Here is an 18,822-nt window from a genome sequence, read left to right on the forward strand (position 1 = left end):
TCAAGAAGCTCTACTCGAGAAGTGGGTGCTTCATTTATATATAATTATTGTATTATAATAATATATATAATTTTGTATTTATAACGCTAAAGTCACCCTTCTCACAAACATTGGCGCACTGTAAACTAGCTTACGGCGAAGTGCACGGTTGAGTTATTTTAATGTAATTCTTTAACTAATGGATCAAATGAAATTTTCCAAATTGAACCTGAAACAAAATTAATTAAGCTATCTTATGGTTATAATAAACAGAAATAAAATGCATGGGCATAAGTACGGTGGGGGCGGAAAATGAGCCTTACATGAATTTTGTTTAAAAATGATTTAAAAATGTGTAACTAATACAATTTTTCTTATAAAACCCTCAATTTTGCACAACTTACCTTTCAAGCATCGTACTAAATGATGTTTCATTCAAAAAAAATCTCAAAAATTTAATTCAAATGATATGACGTCTTAAAAAATGTAATATTTGAAATCTTCGTAGTTTTATAGAATTACCACCATTTTAAGACGGTATTACTCAAGTTTGAACAGATCTATTACAGTTTTATAAGTGCTTTTTTAAAGCTTAGGATGTAATCTTTAAAATGCACTAAATTATTTTTTTACTTTAGAAATGAAATAGACTATTTCTTTTTGAGAAAATTAAGAAAGATAACAAAAATGTAATACAAAAACCAAAAATACCAGCTAAAAAAATGTTTAATAAAATGATCAAAACTTTTTTCTGTAAAACTTACCTAAAATACATTTAATAATAAACTTCAACAATAATAAATGTTCAACAAAAAAAATTTGTTTTAGCTCTTATACAGTATGTCTGCGTAACTTGGAACCTATTGATAACTTTTTTATTATCAGTTTTACGAAAAAAAGTTATTCTTTATAAAATACTCTGCATCGTTAAAATCTAAGATGCAAATTTAATGAATTTTATACAAGGTATGTCAAAAAATACGAATTTCACTCAAGAATAAAGTATCGTTAAATTTCACAATATCGAAAATTGTTATTAAGAAAAGTTGTTTGGAATTAAAAAATTTGTTTTAGTGTTCAATTACATTCTTCTAATTAAAATATTATGAATAATAAAGGCACTTAACTCTTAAGAAAAATTCATATTTTTTACATAAAAACCTCGTATAAAATTAAAAAAGTTTAATATCTGATGGTTGTATCTTAGATTTTAGACCAGGGACGGCATTTTAGGAAGAATAACTTTTTTTCGCAAAAGTGATAATAAAATAGTTATCATAATTGCAATAAAATGATGAATATCCGTAATTTGAGAAAAAATTGAAAAAAAAATTTCGATTAGAATAATGTAATTGTATATTTAAACATAGTTTTTAATTTCAAACAACTTTTCATAATAGCATTTTTTGATATTCTGAAATATAAAGGTACTTTACTTTTAACGAAATTCATATTTTTGACATAACTCGTATAAAATTGATAAAATTTGATATCTGATGGTTGAGTTTTAGATTTTTGACTATCCAGAGCATTTTATGAAGAATAACTTTTTTTCGTAAAATTGATAATAAAAAAGTTTTCCATGTGGTTCCTAGCTACTCAGACATACTGTATAAGAGTTTCTGTATAAGAATTTTCAAATTGAATTGCCATATTCGGATTCAGTATAATCAAAAACACAATAGAAACATATTTGATCAAAGTAAAATGATGAATTTAACGATATTTTTAAAATTATTAATACAAAACAATTGTTATTGTTTAAACAATTAATAAACAATTAGCGGCAAAATCCGCGAGTATAACTTTTTACTTTAACATGTATATAAACTAACAAAAAAGTTTTAGAAAAATATAAGCTAGTTTGAATTTTTCCGAAACAATGCATGTTTTCGTTCTAATTGCACTCCCCTAAATGTATCTTGAAATAATTTATCCGTCAATAAAAAGACTCTAGCTTCACTTAACAAAATATTAAAAATGCGGGGGGGAGGATAGTTTTATAATATTTTTGAAAGCATTTTAAAATGTCTTTTTTATACAGAGAGAGTCTGTAAAGTGGAATAAATTCAATATCTCAAATACTAATTGTTTTTTTGGAAAATGCTCAGACCCGTCGATTAGTATTTCAAATTGTCCTTTTTGACATTTAATAATAATGTATACAGGGTGTCCCAATTTAGAGATATGACGTCATCGTCGATTTTCTTAAATGGCAACACTGTCATTTTGATAGCTAATTTGATAGGGTTTGTAAAGTTATACATAACTGCAAAATATCACATTTTTATTCTCTACCATTTACAAGATAATAGAAAATAACAAAGTTATATCTGTAATTTGGAATATATTCAATAATTAAAATACTAACTGTTTTTTTGAAAAATGCTCAGACCCGTCGATTAGTATATCAAATTGTCCTTTTTGACATATAATAATAATGTATACAGGGTGTCCCAATTTAGAGATATGACGTCATCGTTGATTTTCTTAAATGGCAACACTGTCATTTTGATAGCTATTTTGATAGGGTGTGTAAAGTTATACACAACTGCAAAATTTCAAATTTGTATTCTCTACCATTTAGATGATAATAAAAAATAACAAAGTTATGAAAAAGAAGTAATCAACTAATAATTGAATTTAATTATTTCAATAAATTAAGCAAAAACTCATAATGTTGCCCTCAATTATTGTCAAATTGTCAATGGGCAACGTTATGAGCATTTGCTTAATTGAAATAAATAAATTCAATTATTATTTGATTACTTCTTGTTCTTCATAACTTTGTTATTTTTTATTATCTTGTAAATGGTAGGGAATAAAATTTTGAAATTTTTCAGATGTGTATAACTTTCCACACGCTATCAAAATAGCTATCAAAATGATAGTGTTGCCATTTTTAAGAAAATCAACGATGACGTCATATCTCTAAATTGGGACACCCTGTATACATTATTATTATATGTCAAAAATGACAATTTGATATACTAATCGACGGGTCTGAGCATTTTTCAAAAAAACAGTTAGTATTTTAATTATTGAATATATTCCAAATTACAGATATAACTTTGTTATTTTCTATTATCTTGTAAATGGTAGAGAATAAAAATTTGATATTTTGCAGTTATGTATAACTTTACAAACCCTATCAAATTAGCTATCAAAATGACAGTGTTGCCATTTAAGAAAATCGACGATGACGTCATATCTCTAAATTGGGACAACCTGTATACATTTTTATTGAATGTCAAAAAGGACAATTTGAAATACTAATCGACGGGTCTGAGCATTTTCCAAAAAAACAATTAGTATTTGAGATATTGAATTTATTCCACTTTACAGACTCTCTCTGTATATAAAAAATTAGTTCTCATTATAAATTAAAAATTATAGTATTATTAATTCCTTAAACCATACTCATGGACCGCCTATGGCGAATTTTGAAAGTAAATAATAAATAAATTGGACAATAAAAGGTTATGTTTGAGATTACTATTATCACCGAACTGATTTTTCTAGTAGCTCAGATGAGACGTTATTATAATTACTTTAGCAGCAATCGATTACATGACTGGGCTGCTATCAATAAATTATTCTGTAAATATGACAGAAACAAAACTGTATTTCAAAAACAAAACTTCTAAACAGTGGTTTACTCCTAATTTATGCTTATTATTACTTTGTGCAACGGAAATAAACTTTTTTAATAATCAATTTTCCTTGCAGATCTTTTAAGAAGGTAATCAAAGGTAATTAATAATAAATAAAGCGCCTGTTGGTAGACAACCAGCTGAACAAGTCACGGTTCTTTGTGTCGAATCGAATATGATTGGTTCGTTTGCGCAGCTACACTTGTCAGATGCCCAGTGGTGCCGTAACTATTAATTAATTGACAGATCTACTAATTTATAGGGTCGTGAATTTTTATTGTAATTCTTATTATATTATTTTATTATGTGTATTGTTATGATTGCAAAATATAGGAACAACAGATTGCGTTATATTTGATAAAAAATTTGTGTTTAAAATACAAAAATCTCAAAAAGAATATGGTTTTTCAAAAAATCACATGTAAAAGTAGTTGTCCTATTTATAGCGAAAGTATAAATACATTATATTAAGCATATTTTGTTTAAATATTGTTTTGTTTATATGTGGATAAAAACAAAACGTCTACTGGATTTATTTTGACGATATTTTGTGTACGTGAAGCATGGCAACATTGGAGATACAGCAGGCAGGCTCGTCGGTCTCCAGTACCGTAACACCAGTATTGTTTTTTATAGTTTTATGTATTTAGCCAGCAATGGTGCATATATCAAAGTTATTGACAAAAGTACTCGGTCCAGTGTTATAGTGCTTTAAATAAAGTGTAGTGCCTCAAAAATAGACTCTAGGAATATGGAAAACAGCTCACAATCATCTACTAACCCCATTTCTCAGGGGTGTGGCCCAAATACCCAAATAAATGTTCATGTGAGCCCCACCACGGGGGGCGATTTTTACCTGAGCGTGGAATCGGACATTTCAATCGAAAATCTCAAAAAACTCATATCTAAAAGACTTAAAGTGCCGAGAGACAGAATATGTTTACTGTTCAGAGATAAGTGGGTTTCAAAACCAAAGTACAGTTACTTTATTAGTTTTTTCTTAATGAATTTGTTTTAGGCAATTACAAGATGGAAATTTGGTTCAACATGGAATATCTGATGGGTCTAGAATTACTTTATTACCAAATGTTGAAACAGGACTCATAGTAAGTACCTAAAAGTAGTCGATAGTTTTATAATCATTTCCCATTCTGATAACATTTCACTTTGTTGCCTAACACCATTTCGTCTGTTCTCCCTTCCAATTTGAATTTCAAAACTTATTCCATTGTTAAGGCAAGTTAATTTTAGCTGGAATGGCGATTTTAAATTTATTATGAATGCCTAAGTAGAAAGCCTCTCACAAATTAAAATACCTACCAACTTATTTTGTTTCATCGCGATCTCATGCATGCTAAAGTTTGGATTCTATAAATAGTAGGGAGTGTAAATTGTTGCACACAGTGTAAAGGGCAACTGACTGGAAAGTGCATGATAATTTTTTAGTTTGTGTTCTTTTTTAAGCCTGTAAAAAGTAAATATTGACAGAAGGAAAACAAATAATAAACATCCAACAACCTACACAAACGCCTGATATGATTTTTTAACAATTTGTAACAGCTTTATGATCATAAAATGTTGCACAATGTTTCTGATAGTAATTAGTATATATTGTTGGGAATTACTCTTTGTTTATAAGTGAAATTAATGTTAGAATTCATAGTTTTTATAGTGATTTATGTTAATCAATTTAATCTATAAAATAAACTCATTTTCATAGTACTATAGCATAGCTTCTGTGGGGGGTTTTTGAACCTTTTCAATTCTGTAACATGCTTGAATATTACTTTCCATTCCCTTCTGATCATAATGTACCAGCAAATATATTCCAAGGCCTTTCCACCCCTCTCTTATGTGTATTGATTGTCCACCCAACTCATCCAGCTTCTTGCCAAGATTTGCCCTTATTTTGTAATAATATCACCCTTCCAATCTTTTATTGGTCTGCCTCTTCTGCTTTCCCTATTGGTTTAGCTTGTCACTCTCTTTTCCCTTGCATTTTACTTTCCATTTGTGTTAGATTACCTAACCATGCTAATTTTTTCTTCTTTATTATGTCAAGTACTTAATGGTTTGCTTGTAAGTATGTTTCTTATTTGGTCATTTCTGTGTCTGTCTGTCCTTCTTGCCCCTATTGTTCTTCTGAGATATTTTATTTCTACTGCTTGTATCCGACTCTGGTGTCTTCTGTTTAAAATCCAGTTTTCTGCTCCATATGTCAATGTTGGCCTATATATTGTTTCATATATTTTCATATTCCTTGATATTTCTGTGATTTTGAGGAATCCTCTGTTTAGTACCTGGAAGTTTTCCTGTACTCTCCAGTCTGTTATTGAGAATGCCCTCGATGCTTGCTCTGTTATTATTTATTACTGTTTCCAGGTATTTGACATGTTTGTTTGCTTTATTTTGTGTTGATCTATCACCACTTCAATTGTGACTTCTGTGTCTTTTTTCCTTGTTATCTTCATTATCGTTAATGTATAATATTTTCTTATTTATATATAATCACAATCAGTAAATTTTAATTAAAATCATTGTTGTTATTCCTTGTACTTTGACTAAATTGACATTTTAACAATTCTTCAGTCATTTTTTCTTAGCCAAGCCAAGCTGCGGATAATGAAGTCTTATGAAAGAAATTTTAAAATGTCAATCATATTAAGAAATTCGTAGAAATGTGTCTCTGGTGTGGAAATGGAAAAAAAAATTCTTGGTCATATTGACTGTGCTAGCTTGTATGAAAGCTACTTTCTCAGTCAAATTGACCGAGGTGGCAGTGAACAAGTTAATACTGTCTTCTCTAACTTTATCATTCATATCGCTCATCACTATTACTATATCCCCTTGGTTTACTTTTTGGGTCGTTTGGGAGATGGGTTCATGGGAGCATAGCACTTATCACTATTATCTTATGGTATCTGCTATAGAATCTGGCAGTCATAATTCTATCATTTATCAGTTTCCATGGTATGAGTCTTTCTTTGGCTCATTTACTTACTAGAAGACACACTCCACTCTTGTGAACAGCATACTTCGTCTGGTCTCCCTTTCAGTTTGAATTTCAAAACTTATTCCATTGTTCATCATCTTGGTGCTACAGCCCCCAGAGGGCCTCAACCGTCTCAAGGTTTCTACACCATTTTGTTCTGTCCCTTGCTTGTATTTTCCAGTTGCTGACTCCGATCTTCTTATCATCTTGGCATTATCTGATGGGTCTAGACTTACTTTATTACCAAATGTTGAAACAGGACTCATAGTAAGTAAAAGTCGTCGATAGTTTTATGATCATTTCCTATTCTGATAACATTTCACTTTGTTGCCTAACACCATTTCGTCTGGTCTCCCTTCCAATTTGAATTTCAAAACTTATTCCATCGTTAAGGCAAGTTAATTTTAGCTGGAATGGCAATTTTAAATTTATTATGAATGCATAAGGAGAAAACCTCTCACAAATTAAAATACCTACCAACTTATTTTATGTCAACGCGATCTCATGCATGCTAAAGTTTGGATTCTATAAATAGTAGGGAGTGTAAATTGTTGCACATAGTGTAAAGGGCAACTGACTGAGGAAAGGGCATGATAATTTTTTAGTTTGTGTTCCTTTTAAGCCTACGAAAAGTAAATATTGACAAAAGTAAAACAAATAATAAACATCCAACAACCCACACAAACGCCTGATATGAATTTTTAACAATTTGTAGCAACTTAATTATCATAAAATGTTGCACAATGTTTTCTGATAGTAATTAGTATTTATTGTTGGGGATTTCTCTTTGTTTATAATTATTGAAATTAATAATTAATATTAGAATTCATAGTTTTTATTTTGATTTATGTTAATCAATTTAATGGATAAAATAGACTTATTTTGTTAGTACTGTAACTTTTGTGGGGTTCTTTGAGCCTTTTCAGTTCTGTAACATGCTTGAATATTACTTTCCATTCCCTTCTGCTCATAATGTACCAGCAAATATATTCCAATGTCTTTCCACCCATCTCTTGTGTGTATTGATTGTCCACCCAACTTGTCTAACTTCTTGCCAAGATTTGCCCTAATTTTGTAATATATCTCCCATGTCACTTTTCCGCTCTTTTATTAGTCTGCCTCTTCTGCATTCCCTTTTGATCTAGCTTGCCACACTCTTTTCCCTTACCTGTTAATGTCCATTTGTGTTAGATGACCAAACCATGCTAATTCTTTATCCTTTATTGGGTCAAGTAATGGTTTGATTTTAAGTGTGTTTCTTATTTCTTCATTTCTGAGTCTGTCTGTCCTTCTTGCGCCTATTTTCTTCTGAGGTATTTTATTTCTACTGCTTGCATTCTAGTCTGGTGTCTTCTGTTTAAGATCCAGTTTTCTGCTCCATATGTCAATGTTGGCCTATATTATATTGTTTCATATATTGTCGTCTTCATTTTCCTTCATATTTCTTTGATGTTGAGGAATTCTCTATTTAGTGCCTGTAAAAATTTTCCTGCATTCTTTAGTCTGTTATTGAGATGGTCTTGGATGCTTCCTCTGTTATTTATTACTGTTTCCAGGTTTTTGTACATGTTTCTTTCCTTTATTTTTTGTTGATCTATCACCACTCCAATTGTAATTTCTGTGTCTTTTTTTCCTTGTTATCTTCATTATCTTTGCAATAATCTTTCATATACATCCACAATAATAGGTAAATTTTAACTATAATTATTACAGTTGTTGCTTGTACTTTGATTCAATTGGAGGCATGTGACAGATCTCAGGATTGGTAAAAATCAATAAAATATTGCATCCCCATTTTTCTGGATTATAGAATTTATTGTCATATGCACTGTCTTTTCCGCATTCTTGAAATGTTTTCTTTAAGTTAATTTGATAAAAGCTTTCCTCTTCTATAAGTGCTGTCATTTCTTGCTATTTCTGTGCTGACCCCCTATTTCTGTTGTTTGATCATTATTGTTTGAAATCCAGGATTCTAGGTAATTGTATTTATAAAGTATAAATCTTTTGAGTTCTTTAAATTATTCTTTACTTTGTACATATTATCGCCTCTTTGCTTCAATAAGGTGTTAAGTTAAAAAGTACAATTTTACAGGAGCCTCCTTTTTAACTTACAAAAAATTATTGTCTCCAAAGGAATGCATTTTTATTTTTTTATTATTTAAACACTATAAATACACATAATCTACAAGATTAATCAGTATTTTTTCTTTAACCTAATTTCCCTAAAAATGTTTGTAAACTAGATGTCACCTGGTCCATCCTAGCTTTTTTTTACATGAAATGCCCACTGCTTTGTTGTGGCTGCACAGCACTGACTGTGCTTTTCACTAATTGCTCACGTCTTTGTTGTGGCTACAATACAATGCACAACACTAACTAAGCCCGGCACAACTTCACACATTACACGAGCTTGAACGGTTTAGTCCTCTTGAGCCTTCGCATCTGGGGTTCGTTGACAAGAAGCTGAAGTGCTTCATGGTTGGGATGCTTATGGAGCCTCTCTTCATATCTCCTGGCGACTTTCTTAATTTCATTTGGAATAGATTCGATATTAAGATCTCTACGCAAATCGTCATTCCGAACATACCAAGGAGCACATACAATATTCCTTAATATTCGGTTCTGGAGCGTTTCTAAATTCCGGTAATTGCTTTTTTTGGTACAGCCCCATAATTGTAGGCCATAGGTCCACACCGGTTTCAATATCTGTTGGTAAATTAGTACTTTGTTCTGGATGGAAAGTTGAGAGTACCTACCTATTAGCCAATACATATTTTTGTACTTTATCTTCAACTGTTCAGTTTTCTTTTTAACGTGCTCCTTCCATTTTAGTTTGACGTCGAGATTTAAACCCAGGTATTTCGCTGTTTTTTTATTAGGAACAACGTTTTTTAGGATAATTGGAAGATTATTGATTTTCTTGTTAGTGAAGTTAATATGAACGGACTTATGTTCATTAAACTTTATAAGTATAAAGTATACTCTTTGGAGTTCTTTAAATTATTCTTTACTTTGTACATATCGCCTCTTTGCTTCAATAAGGTGTTAAGTTAAAAAGTACAATTTTACAGGAGCCTCCTTTTTAACTTACAAAAAATTATTGTCTCCAAAGGAATGCATTTTTATAGTCCATCTAATATTAAGAGAATGGGTACGTATTTTCGGCTGCAATGCTATTCAAATGGGGATTCATTTTTTTCGAATCCTGAGAAAACTAATAAATATTTCTGAAACATTTAAACGCAGAATAAAAGATACCGTTATTAGCGAGGGTCGAAAGTCCCTGAGAACTTCTATAATGTTTATTTTATTAAGATACGGGGTGAAAAACTAAGAGAAAATTTAGTGTGATTTTTAATTTCAAATATCTCATTCAAAATAAACTTTTTATTTCTTCTAAGGGACTTTCGGCCCTCGGTAAAAATTTAGTCTTTCATTTCACGTTTAAATTTTTCAAAAATATTTATTGGTTTTTTCAGGATTCGAAAAAAATGAACACAATGTCCTTGGTAATATTTTCCAAATCTATCTTTGTCTTACAACGCACTCAGTCGAATAGAATATTGTCAGTCATACAGTGACAATCAGTGACAATTTTAAATATTTGACATGGCATCAGGAATATTTTGAGTTGTTGATTAAATAATATTGATATATAGTGTATTTAATAAATAACTGATTTAAGACGTGAACTTAATAAAAAGTTATTTATTGTGTATTATTTGTGGAAGATCCAAGCAGAGAATACATCAGGATAATTCTGTGATCCAAGTATTTTGTTGTTAAAGATGTTCAAAATTGTAAGTGTTCCATAGTAACAATATAGGTATTATTAAAAAATCACTTTAACACTTTTTCTCTTTTCTCGATTGAGTATTAGATTTTGTTCTACATATAAATTATTACAATCACTGAATACATAGTTAATGAAAAAATTATCACATTTATTAACTGAATTAATAATTTGCAATTATACAAATAGCAGTTATCCAAGAACATTCAAAAGCCATCTCTTTAAGTTAATGATGACATTTTCAAGTAGAATGACATTCTAGTAATGTTTACATATCCATAACAGTGTAAATTTTACTACACGTAATTTGCCGTGTAAAGACAGAAAAAGTAGAGATAGCCGTAAAATATTTGTGAATTATGTACCGATGGCCTTAACTATAAGTGTTGACTACTTACGACTCTGAAAATGTTAGATAGGTCTGATGATGTAATAAATTTAGCGAAAAATTTGCATGTTTATGAAAAAGGTGATAATATGTAACACTTTTCCTGCAAAAATGTAATAAGATGAATGTTACAAACTGACTTATCACATTGTTCATGATATTATTTTTGCTATGTTACTTGGTCATGCCACTTGTTTCCTTTGTTCCTTGTTGTTTGAGGAATAGCGCTACTAAACGTTGCATATAATATACTTGCAGTACATAATGAGGCCTATAGAATCAAAACCTGCTAGATCCATGTTTTGAAATTTTGTCAGGAGGCTAAAAAAGCATTAAAAATATAAACTTTCTAAAAAGTATCCGGCAATTCTCAATCAAAGTGGCATCAATAAATATAAAATTGCACACTAATTTGTCATTTTTCTATATGCCCCTTACATCTTCAGAAATTTGTACTTAGTTTGGATTTAGCAGACCTAAAAATTTAGGATTTAGCAGGTTTTGATTCTGATGGGCTCATATACAGGGTGTCCCGAAAAGAATGGTCATAAATTATACCACACATTCTGGGGTCAAAAATAGTTCGATTGAACCTAACTTAGTACAAATGTGCTCACAAAAAAAGTTACAGCCCTTTGAAGTTACAAAATGAAAATCGATTTTTTTCAATATATCGAAAACTATTATAGATTTTTTATTGAAAATGGACATGTATAATTCTTATGTCAGGAACATCTTAAAACAAAATTATAGTGAAATTTGTCCACCCCATAAAAATTTTATGGGGGTTTTGTTCCTTTAAACCCCCTAATGTTTGTGTACGTTCCAATTAAACTATTATTGTGGTACCATTAGTTAAACACAGTGTTTTTAAAACTTTTGTCTCTTAGTCTTTTGTTCATAAGTCACCTTTTATCGAGATGTAGCTTCTTTTTCAAAATATACCTAAAAATGTAAATTATAAATAAATTTTCAGATTATTAACAGGTCTCTATAACCCTACTTAACCATATACAAATGTGTGGTGGATTCGACAAATATTCAAAATATCTCGATAAACACTGGCTTATCGAAAAAGTACTAAGAGGCAAAAAAGTTTTAAAAATAATGTGTTTAACTAATAGTGCCACAATAATAATTTAATTGGAACGTACACAAAAGTTTGGGGGGCTTTAAGGGAACAAAACCCCCATAAAATTTGTATGGGGTGCACAAATTTTACTTAATTTTTTTTTAAGATATTGCTGTCGTAAAAATGCCACATGTCAATTTTCAATAAAAAATCTCTGAGAGTTTTCGATATATGAAAAAAAATCGATTTTCATTTTGTAACTTCAAAGGGCTGTAACTTTTTTGTGTGCACTATTGTATATAGGTAAGTGAGGTTCAATCAACCTATTTTTGACCCCAGAATCTGTGGTATAATTTATGACCAATCTTTTCGGGACACCCTGTATAAAAGACAAGATAGCACAAAAGATAGATAATGACATATGAGAATATCAATGTGGATTGAGAAGAGGACGCAGCACAGTGGATCAATACAAGCGGAAAGCTACAAATACGGGAAATCTGCAGTGGCCCTATTCATCGGCTTTAAACAAGCTTTTGACAGAGTAAAACGAAAAGAAATATACAAGGCACTATATGAAATTGGAATTAGTGAAAAATTAATAAAGATGATAAAAGTTACACTCGGAGAAACAGAGAATAGGGTTAAAATAAATGGAAAGGAAACAGATAAGTTTAAAGTCGGTGAAGGGGTACGACAGGGAGACCCACTGTCATCATTGTTGTTCAGCATCCTTCTTGAAATTGTCATTGGAGAAGTCGAAATTAACAGGATAGGACTTGTATACCAACGAAAACACTAGAGACCGACCGATTAATCGGCTTCGGCATCGGCTTCGGCCACCCTCGGCCAATATTTAAACCTTCGGCCAAAATTCGGCTTCGGCCAAAGCGAAGCCGAAGGTTTCGCCGAAGGTGGAATAATAAAATGCTCTGAGTATACTATAGGTACTACATATATAAATAATCTCTAAATATGCTTCGGCGAGCCTTTGATAATTTGAATAATATTTACACCCTATTTTTACCCTAATAAACTAAAACGTTTAACAAACTTTCAGGTAGTAGGTAGGATATAAATTTTAACAATAGGCCAAGATGTTTCAAAGATCTTCATTTGAATATTTCTCACGTAGTAAAATTCTGAGAAAATATAATAATTTTATGGTATTTGTTAAAACTCAAGATTACTGATGTATTGACTACCTAAATATTAATGGCAAAACATCGACCATCGACTATCCCTACTATGAATGCAAATATTTAGTCACCTTCGGCTCGGCTTCGGCTTCGGCCGAAGGTATCCTACAGGCCGAACTTAGGCATCGGCTTCGGCCAAAAAAATCACATTCGGTCGGTCTCTAGAAAACACCAATGCTTGGCATTCGTTGATGACATAGTACTGATAGCCAGAAGTAAACAAGAATTAAAATAAATACTAAAAAGACTAGAGGCGATAGGGAGATAGAAAGGGATATACATAAACGAAGAAAAGACTAAATATATGGAATGGACAGAACGAAAATACATACAAGGACAATACCGGACTATAAACACAGAAGGCAAAATATATGAATTCGAAGAAGTAGAAAGATTCCAATATCTAGGAGTGATATTCACTAGGAGATCAAATACAGGGTGTAACAAAAATACAGGTCATAAATTAAAGTACATATTCTGGGACCAAAAATAGTTCGAATCAACCTAACTTACCTTAGTACAAATATGCACATAAAAAAGTTACAGCCCTTTGAAGTTACAAAATGAAAATCGATTTTCTCGAATATATCGAAAACTATTAGAGATTTTTTATTGAAAATAGGCATGTGGCATTCCGATGGCACGAACATCTTAAAGAAAAATTATAGTGAAATTTGTGCACCCCCTAAAAATTTTATGGGGATTTGTTCCTTTAAACCTCCCCAAACTTTTGTGTATGTGCCAATTAATTTATTATTGTGGTACCATTAGTTAAATTCAATATTTTCAAAACTTTTTTGCCTCTTAGTATTTTTTAGATAAGGCAGTTTTTATCGAGATGCGGCTTCTTTTTTAATACGTTTACATACAAAATTTATGGGGGTTTTGTGCCTTTAAACCCCTTAAATGTTAGTGTACGTTCCAATTAAACTATTACTGCGGTACCATTAGTAAACACAGTATTTTTAAAACTTTTTTGCCTCTTTGTATTTTTTAGATAAGGCACCTTTTATTGAGATGTGGCTTCTTTTTTACTATGGTTCAAAATATACCTAAAAATGTAAATCATAAATAAATTTTCATATTATTACCAAGTGTCTAAGATACTAGTGCCATAATAATGCCACATGTTAATTTTCAATAATAAATCTCTAATAGTTTTCGATATATTGGTAAAAATCGATTTTCATTTTGTAACTTCAAAGGGTTGTAACTTTTTTTATGTGCACATTTATTTGTACTAAGGTAAGTTAGGTTCAATCGAACTATTTTTGGTCCCAGAATATGTGAATAAATTTATTACCTGTATTTTTGTTACACCCTGTATAAAAGAAGAAATCCAAGCCAGAATTATGGCTGGTAATCGTTGTATCTTTGCTCTAAACAACTTATTAAGAAACAAGAATATATCTAGAAGAGCTAAGATAAGAATATTTAAGACAGTAATAAGACCATATTATATTATATGCCAGTGAAACATGGACGATAAACAAATCCAAGCAGGTCATCTTAAAGTCATCAGCTTAAAGTGTGGGAAAGAAAAGTCCTCAGAAAAATATTTGGCGGAATGGAATGTGGATAAGAAGACCAAATGTAGAACTGGAGAGGATGTATGGAGAACCGAATATAGTAGGGATAATGAAATCACAAAGGCTGAGATGGTTGGGACATATCTAAAGGATTCCAAACACGAGACTTCCCAAAAGAATACTAACGGGAGGAATAGGACGAAAAAAGAAGAAAGGTAGACCGAAAACCAGATGGAAGAAAGATGTTGAAAGAGACATAGAAGAACTTAAAATCACAAATTGGAAAAATAAAGCAGCAAATAGGAGAGATTGGAAAAGAATAGTAAACTAAGCCAGGCGTTCTAGGCCTGGAGAGCTAAACTATAAATATAATAACATATTCGATTGCACTTTTATCAGTACATAATATTACTTGATTGTGGACATAACTTAAAGTTCCCATAGTTCACCAACAATTTTGCTTGGTCATGCCACTTGTTTCCTTTGTTCTTTTTTGTTTGCATTATTTTTAAACATGTAAAGAAGTAAATATTGGCAAAAGTTATATCTGAAAAAAGTAAGTGCTGCATAATCTAAAAAATAAACATTCAACAACCTACATGAAAGCTTGTATGAATTCTTAACATTTTGTAACATTGTTATCATCACAAAATATTACACAATATTATCTTAAATTTATTTTTGTTTATAAATAACTGCTATAAAACATAAGTTAATATGAGGTTCGACAGTGTTATAAATTACTAAATATTTTAGTCATTTTAAGTGACACGTTCTGATATACAGTTGAGTCCGCGAATCTTTACCCGTGCGTCATCATTTAAAGCATACGAAATAAGTCGATGATAAGTCGGAAATTGAAATTTACTAAACGCAACAGCAAGTGACAGTAAGTATTACAGATTGTAAATAAATGGGATGTTAAAGCAAATAAACTTACGTGCATGAAAATCGGCCCACTTAAAAATTTGGTCATTTTTGATGTCTGATATTTCCTAAACCTGTCGGTCGATTTAAGTAATTTTTTAAACATGTTATAGCCTGATTCTTTAACAATACCACTGTAATAATATTGTTGCTAAAGAGGTAAATTTTCATTGTATACCGGGTGTACCAATCAAACTGTGTTTTTTCTCAAAGTTCGCATCACCCTGTGGAATGTTCTAGCATTTATAAAATACTGAAATTAAAACCCAACTATAGCCTCAGGTTTTCTTAACATTCTGCTTTTTGTTGAATATGATGATGCATTCGTTTATGTTGAATAATAAAAAAGTTAGGTACTTTAACAACTAGACATGTTCTTTATCAATACACGGTGTTTCTAAATAAGTGCGACAAACTTTAGAGGTAATTCTGCATAAAAAATAATGACCGTTTGCATCATAAAAGTATGTGCGCAAATGTTTCGTTTACGAGATACGGGATGTTGAATTTTTTCTTACAAACTGACGATTTATTACTTTAAGAGATATGCAAATGGAATTTGGTGGGTTTTAAGACGTAGTTATTGCACATTTTTTGACATACAATTAAGAATGTAATATTCACCATTAGCGCGCATACGTGTAATATGACCGATCATATTACCCGTATGCACGCTAATGGTGAATATATAATTCTTTTTATGTCAAAAAATCCGCAATAACTATCTCTTAAAACTCACCAAATTCCATTTGCATATCTCAACTGGTTTTAAAGTAATAAATAAATCGTCAGTTTGTAAGAAAAATTTCAACATCCCGTATCTCGGAAACGAAACATTTGCGGACATACGTTTATAAAGCCAACATCATTATTTTTTCATGCAGAATTACCCCTTAAAGTTTGTCGTACTTATTTAGAAACACCGTGTATTGATGAAGAACATGTCTAGTTGTTAAAGTACCTAACTTTTTTATTATCCAACATAAACGAATGAATCGAAAAACATAATATTAAGAAAGCCTGAGGCTATAATAGAGTTTTAATTTCAGTATTTTATAAATGCTAGAATATTGCACAGGGTGATGCGAACTTTGAGAAAAAAACACAGTTTGATTGGTACACCCTGTATACAATGAAAATTTACCTGTTTAGCAACAATATTATTACAGTGGTATTGTTAAAGAATCAGGCTATAACATGTTTAAAAAATCACTTAAATCGGCCAACAGGTTTAGGAAATACTAGACATCAAAAATGACCAAATTTTTAAGTGGGCCGATTTCTATGCACGTAAGTTTATATGTATCTCATAACTTTACGTATAACGTCGCGTTATTGAATGACAGTTGATACGTCAGATAACTCAAGAAGTAACGCAAGTAATTAAGTTAAATATGATACATCACACCACACCAATTCGACGATTATAACTTAACTACAGGATAACTTTACGTTACATTTAACATGAGTAATACATTACAGGGCTGAATGTTTGCTTTTCATCTCTGTTTTCGTTTCATTTTGGATGTAAAGCGGGCTCCACACTATCGGCGAAGTTACTTCGCCAAAGTTGTCCGAAGTACCTCTCTACACACTCGTTCTACTTCGCGAGGAACACATTCAAGCGGTGCGATACCGACAAGGATCATATGACCGTATGCACGCTAAGGGTGAATATATAATTCTTAATTTTATGTCAAAAAAAGCGGTGCGATACCGGCAAAGATCCCTTTGACACGGACGCGCCAGACCGACAGAGAACGGAAGTAGAACGAAGTGAGGCAAAGTTGCACAAGGTGGCCGTCTACACTCTCATACTTGTTGAACCTCGATCGACTTCTGCCTAATGATGCCTAATGCATATTTTGAATAGCTTATGATTATGTTAACGGAAACATACTTCTATGTTTATTATAAAAGAAGTGGCGCCTCGGGTCCATCGGACCCACCTTGCCCGGCTAAGGGTTAAAAGAGATTTTCTGTTTCTTAAGCACTACTACGGGATTAAGAAACAGCCAAAGAACAGCCATATCAAAGAAAACAATTTATAGGCGTCTAAAACGTTTTAGCCATATTGTAGAAGGTTCAAAGAGCATACATTTAAGCCAATAAAAATGAATAATGTTATAAAAAAAGATTATTAATTGGTTACTAATGAAATGTATTCTTTCCAGACCCAGCGTCCTGAAATCGGAATAATGCAAGCCCTAGAATCTCTAAACGATACCCAAGTGAATGAATTCCTGTGTGGTAAAGCACCGCTCAATCTCAGTATGCGTTTGGGAGATCACATGATGCTCATCCAGCTACAACTCAGTACCGTTTCAGGCGTGAAACCGCCCAACTCGCCCACGCCCGCGTCTCCCACGCCATCGTCCTCCTCCTCTTCTACCACCATTCCCGGGACATGTACTACTGTTCCCCAATCAGCGAATCCACCCACCAACCCTCCTAGTCTATTGCAGGCCTCGCGCAACCTGCAGCACACACTTAGAAGACTGTCTGCTGATGTGTTCTCTGGAAAAGATAGAGGTAAGTGATTTGTTTGTTATTTCTTATTATTTTGTTTCACGCTATAGGTTATAACATAACACGTGAAATGCCAGTGAAACGTTGATGGAAAATAAAATTTTGATAAGGTGTTGATATGTTATAAGAAGATGTGACGTGTTATGCACTTTGGAGAACAATTGTCCACGGTAGCTCAGAATCGGAAGAGATATGGGTTGGATTTTTAAGGGATGTTATTAGTATACTCTTATTAGCTTAGAAATAAAAAATAGGAAAATCAAAGTAAGAATGTCAAATAAAAAGAAATAAATTATTGGGCGCCACTGGTTACCTTATGGGAACCAAAAATATACAAAAAAAAATAGAAACATTAAAAGAAAGATAGCTAAATCAAAATAAAACAAAAACCAGGTCAAATAAAAAATATATACAATACTTTTATATGTAAACAAATATGGTGTGAAAACAAATATAGCGTGACTTACCTTATCTACTCTATACTCAGCCAATCCTTTATTGTTCTTACGATACAAGAGAGATAGTCCAGGGCTCATCTGTTTTGAGATGGACGTTGAGAGGTGACTCAATTTTTTTTGCAGAAATTGCTTAAAAATAACTCAAATAATAATATTTGAGTTATCCTCCCACTCAAAATGGTCCGGAACATTGTTTAAATAATCAAAATTTCAAAATATGAAGTAAAAATTCGATTTTTTTATTGGTTTTTTGAATATAACTTTAAAACTGTTCATTTCTGAGAAAAGTTGTACTGGTATAAA

At 31.5% G+C, this 18,822-nt stretch overlaps 1 protein-coding gene across 1 annotated transcript in view; it reads left to right on the forward strand.

Annotated features, from left to right (window-relative positions):
* The first annotated feature begins 4,206 nt into the window (after nucleotides 1–4,206).
* LOC126880064 (midnolin homolog) overlaps nucleotides 4,207–18,822 on the forward strand; it is a 57,365-nt gene continuing 42,749 nt past the window's right edge. The window contains exons 1-3 of the mRNA XM_050643720.1: nucleotides 4,207–4,589; nucleotides 4,651–4,738; nucleotides 17,707–18,064. Coding sequence (XP_050499677.1) covers nucleotides 4,384–4,589; nucleotides 4,651–4,738; nucleotides 17,707–18,064 — 652 coding nt within the window. The 5' untranslated portion in view covers nucleotides 4,207–4,383. The remainder of the gene's footprint in view (nucleotides 4,590–4,650; nucleotides 4,739–17,706; nucleotides 18,065–18,822) is intronic.

Source organism: Diabrotica virgifera, chromosome 2 (genome assembly GCF_917563875.1).
Source record: "Diabrotica virgifera virgifera chromosome 2, PGI_DIABVI_V3a".
In the NCBI taxonomy this organism is placed as follows: Eukaryota; Metazoa; Arthropoda; class Insecta; order Coleoptera; family Chrysomelidae; genus Diabrotica; species Diabrotica virgifera.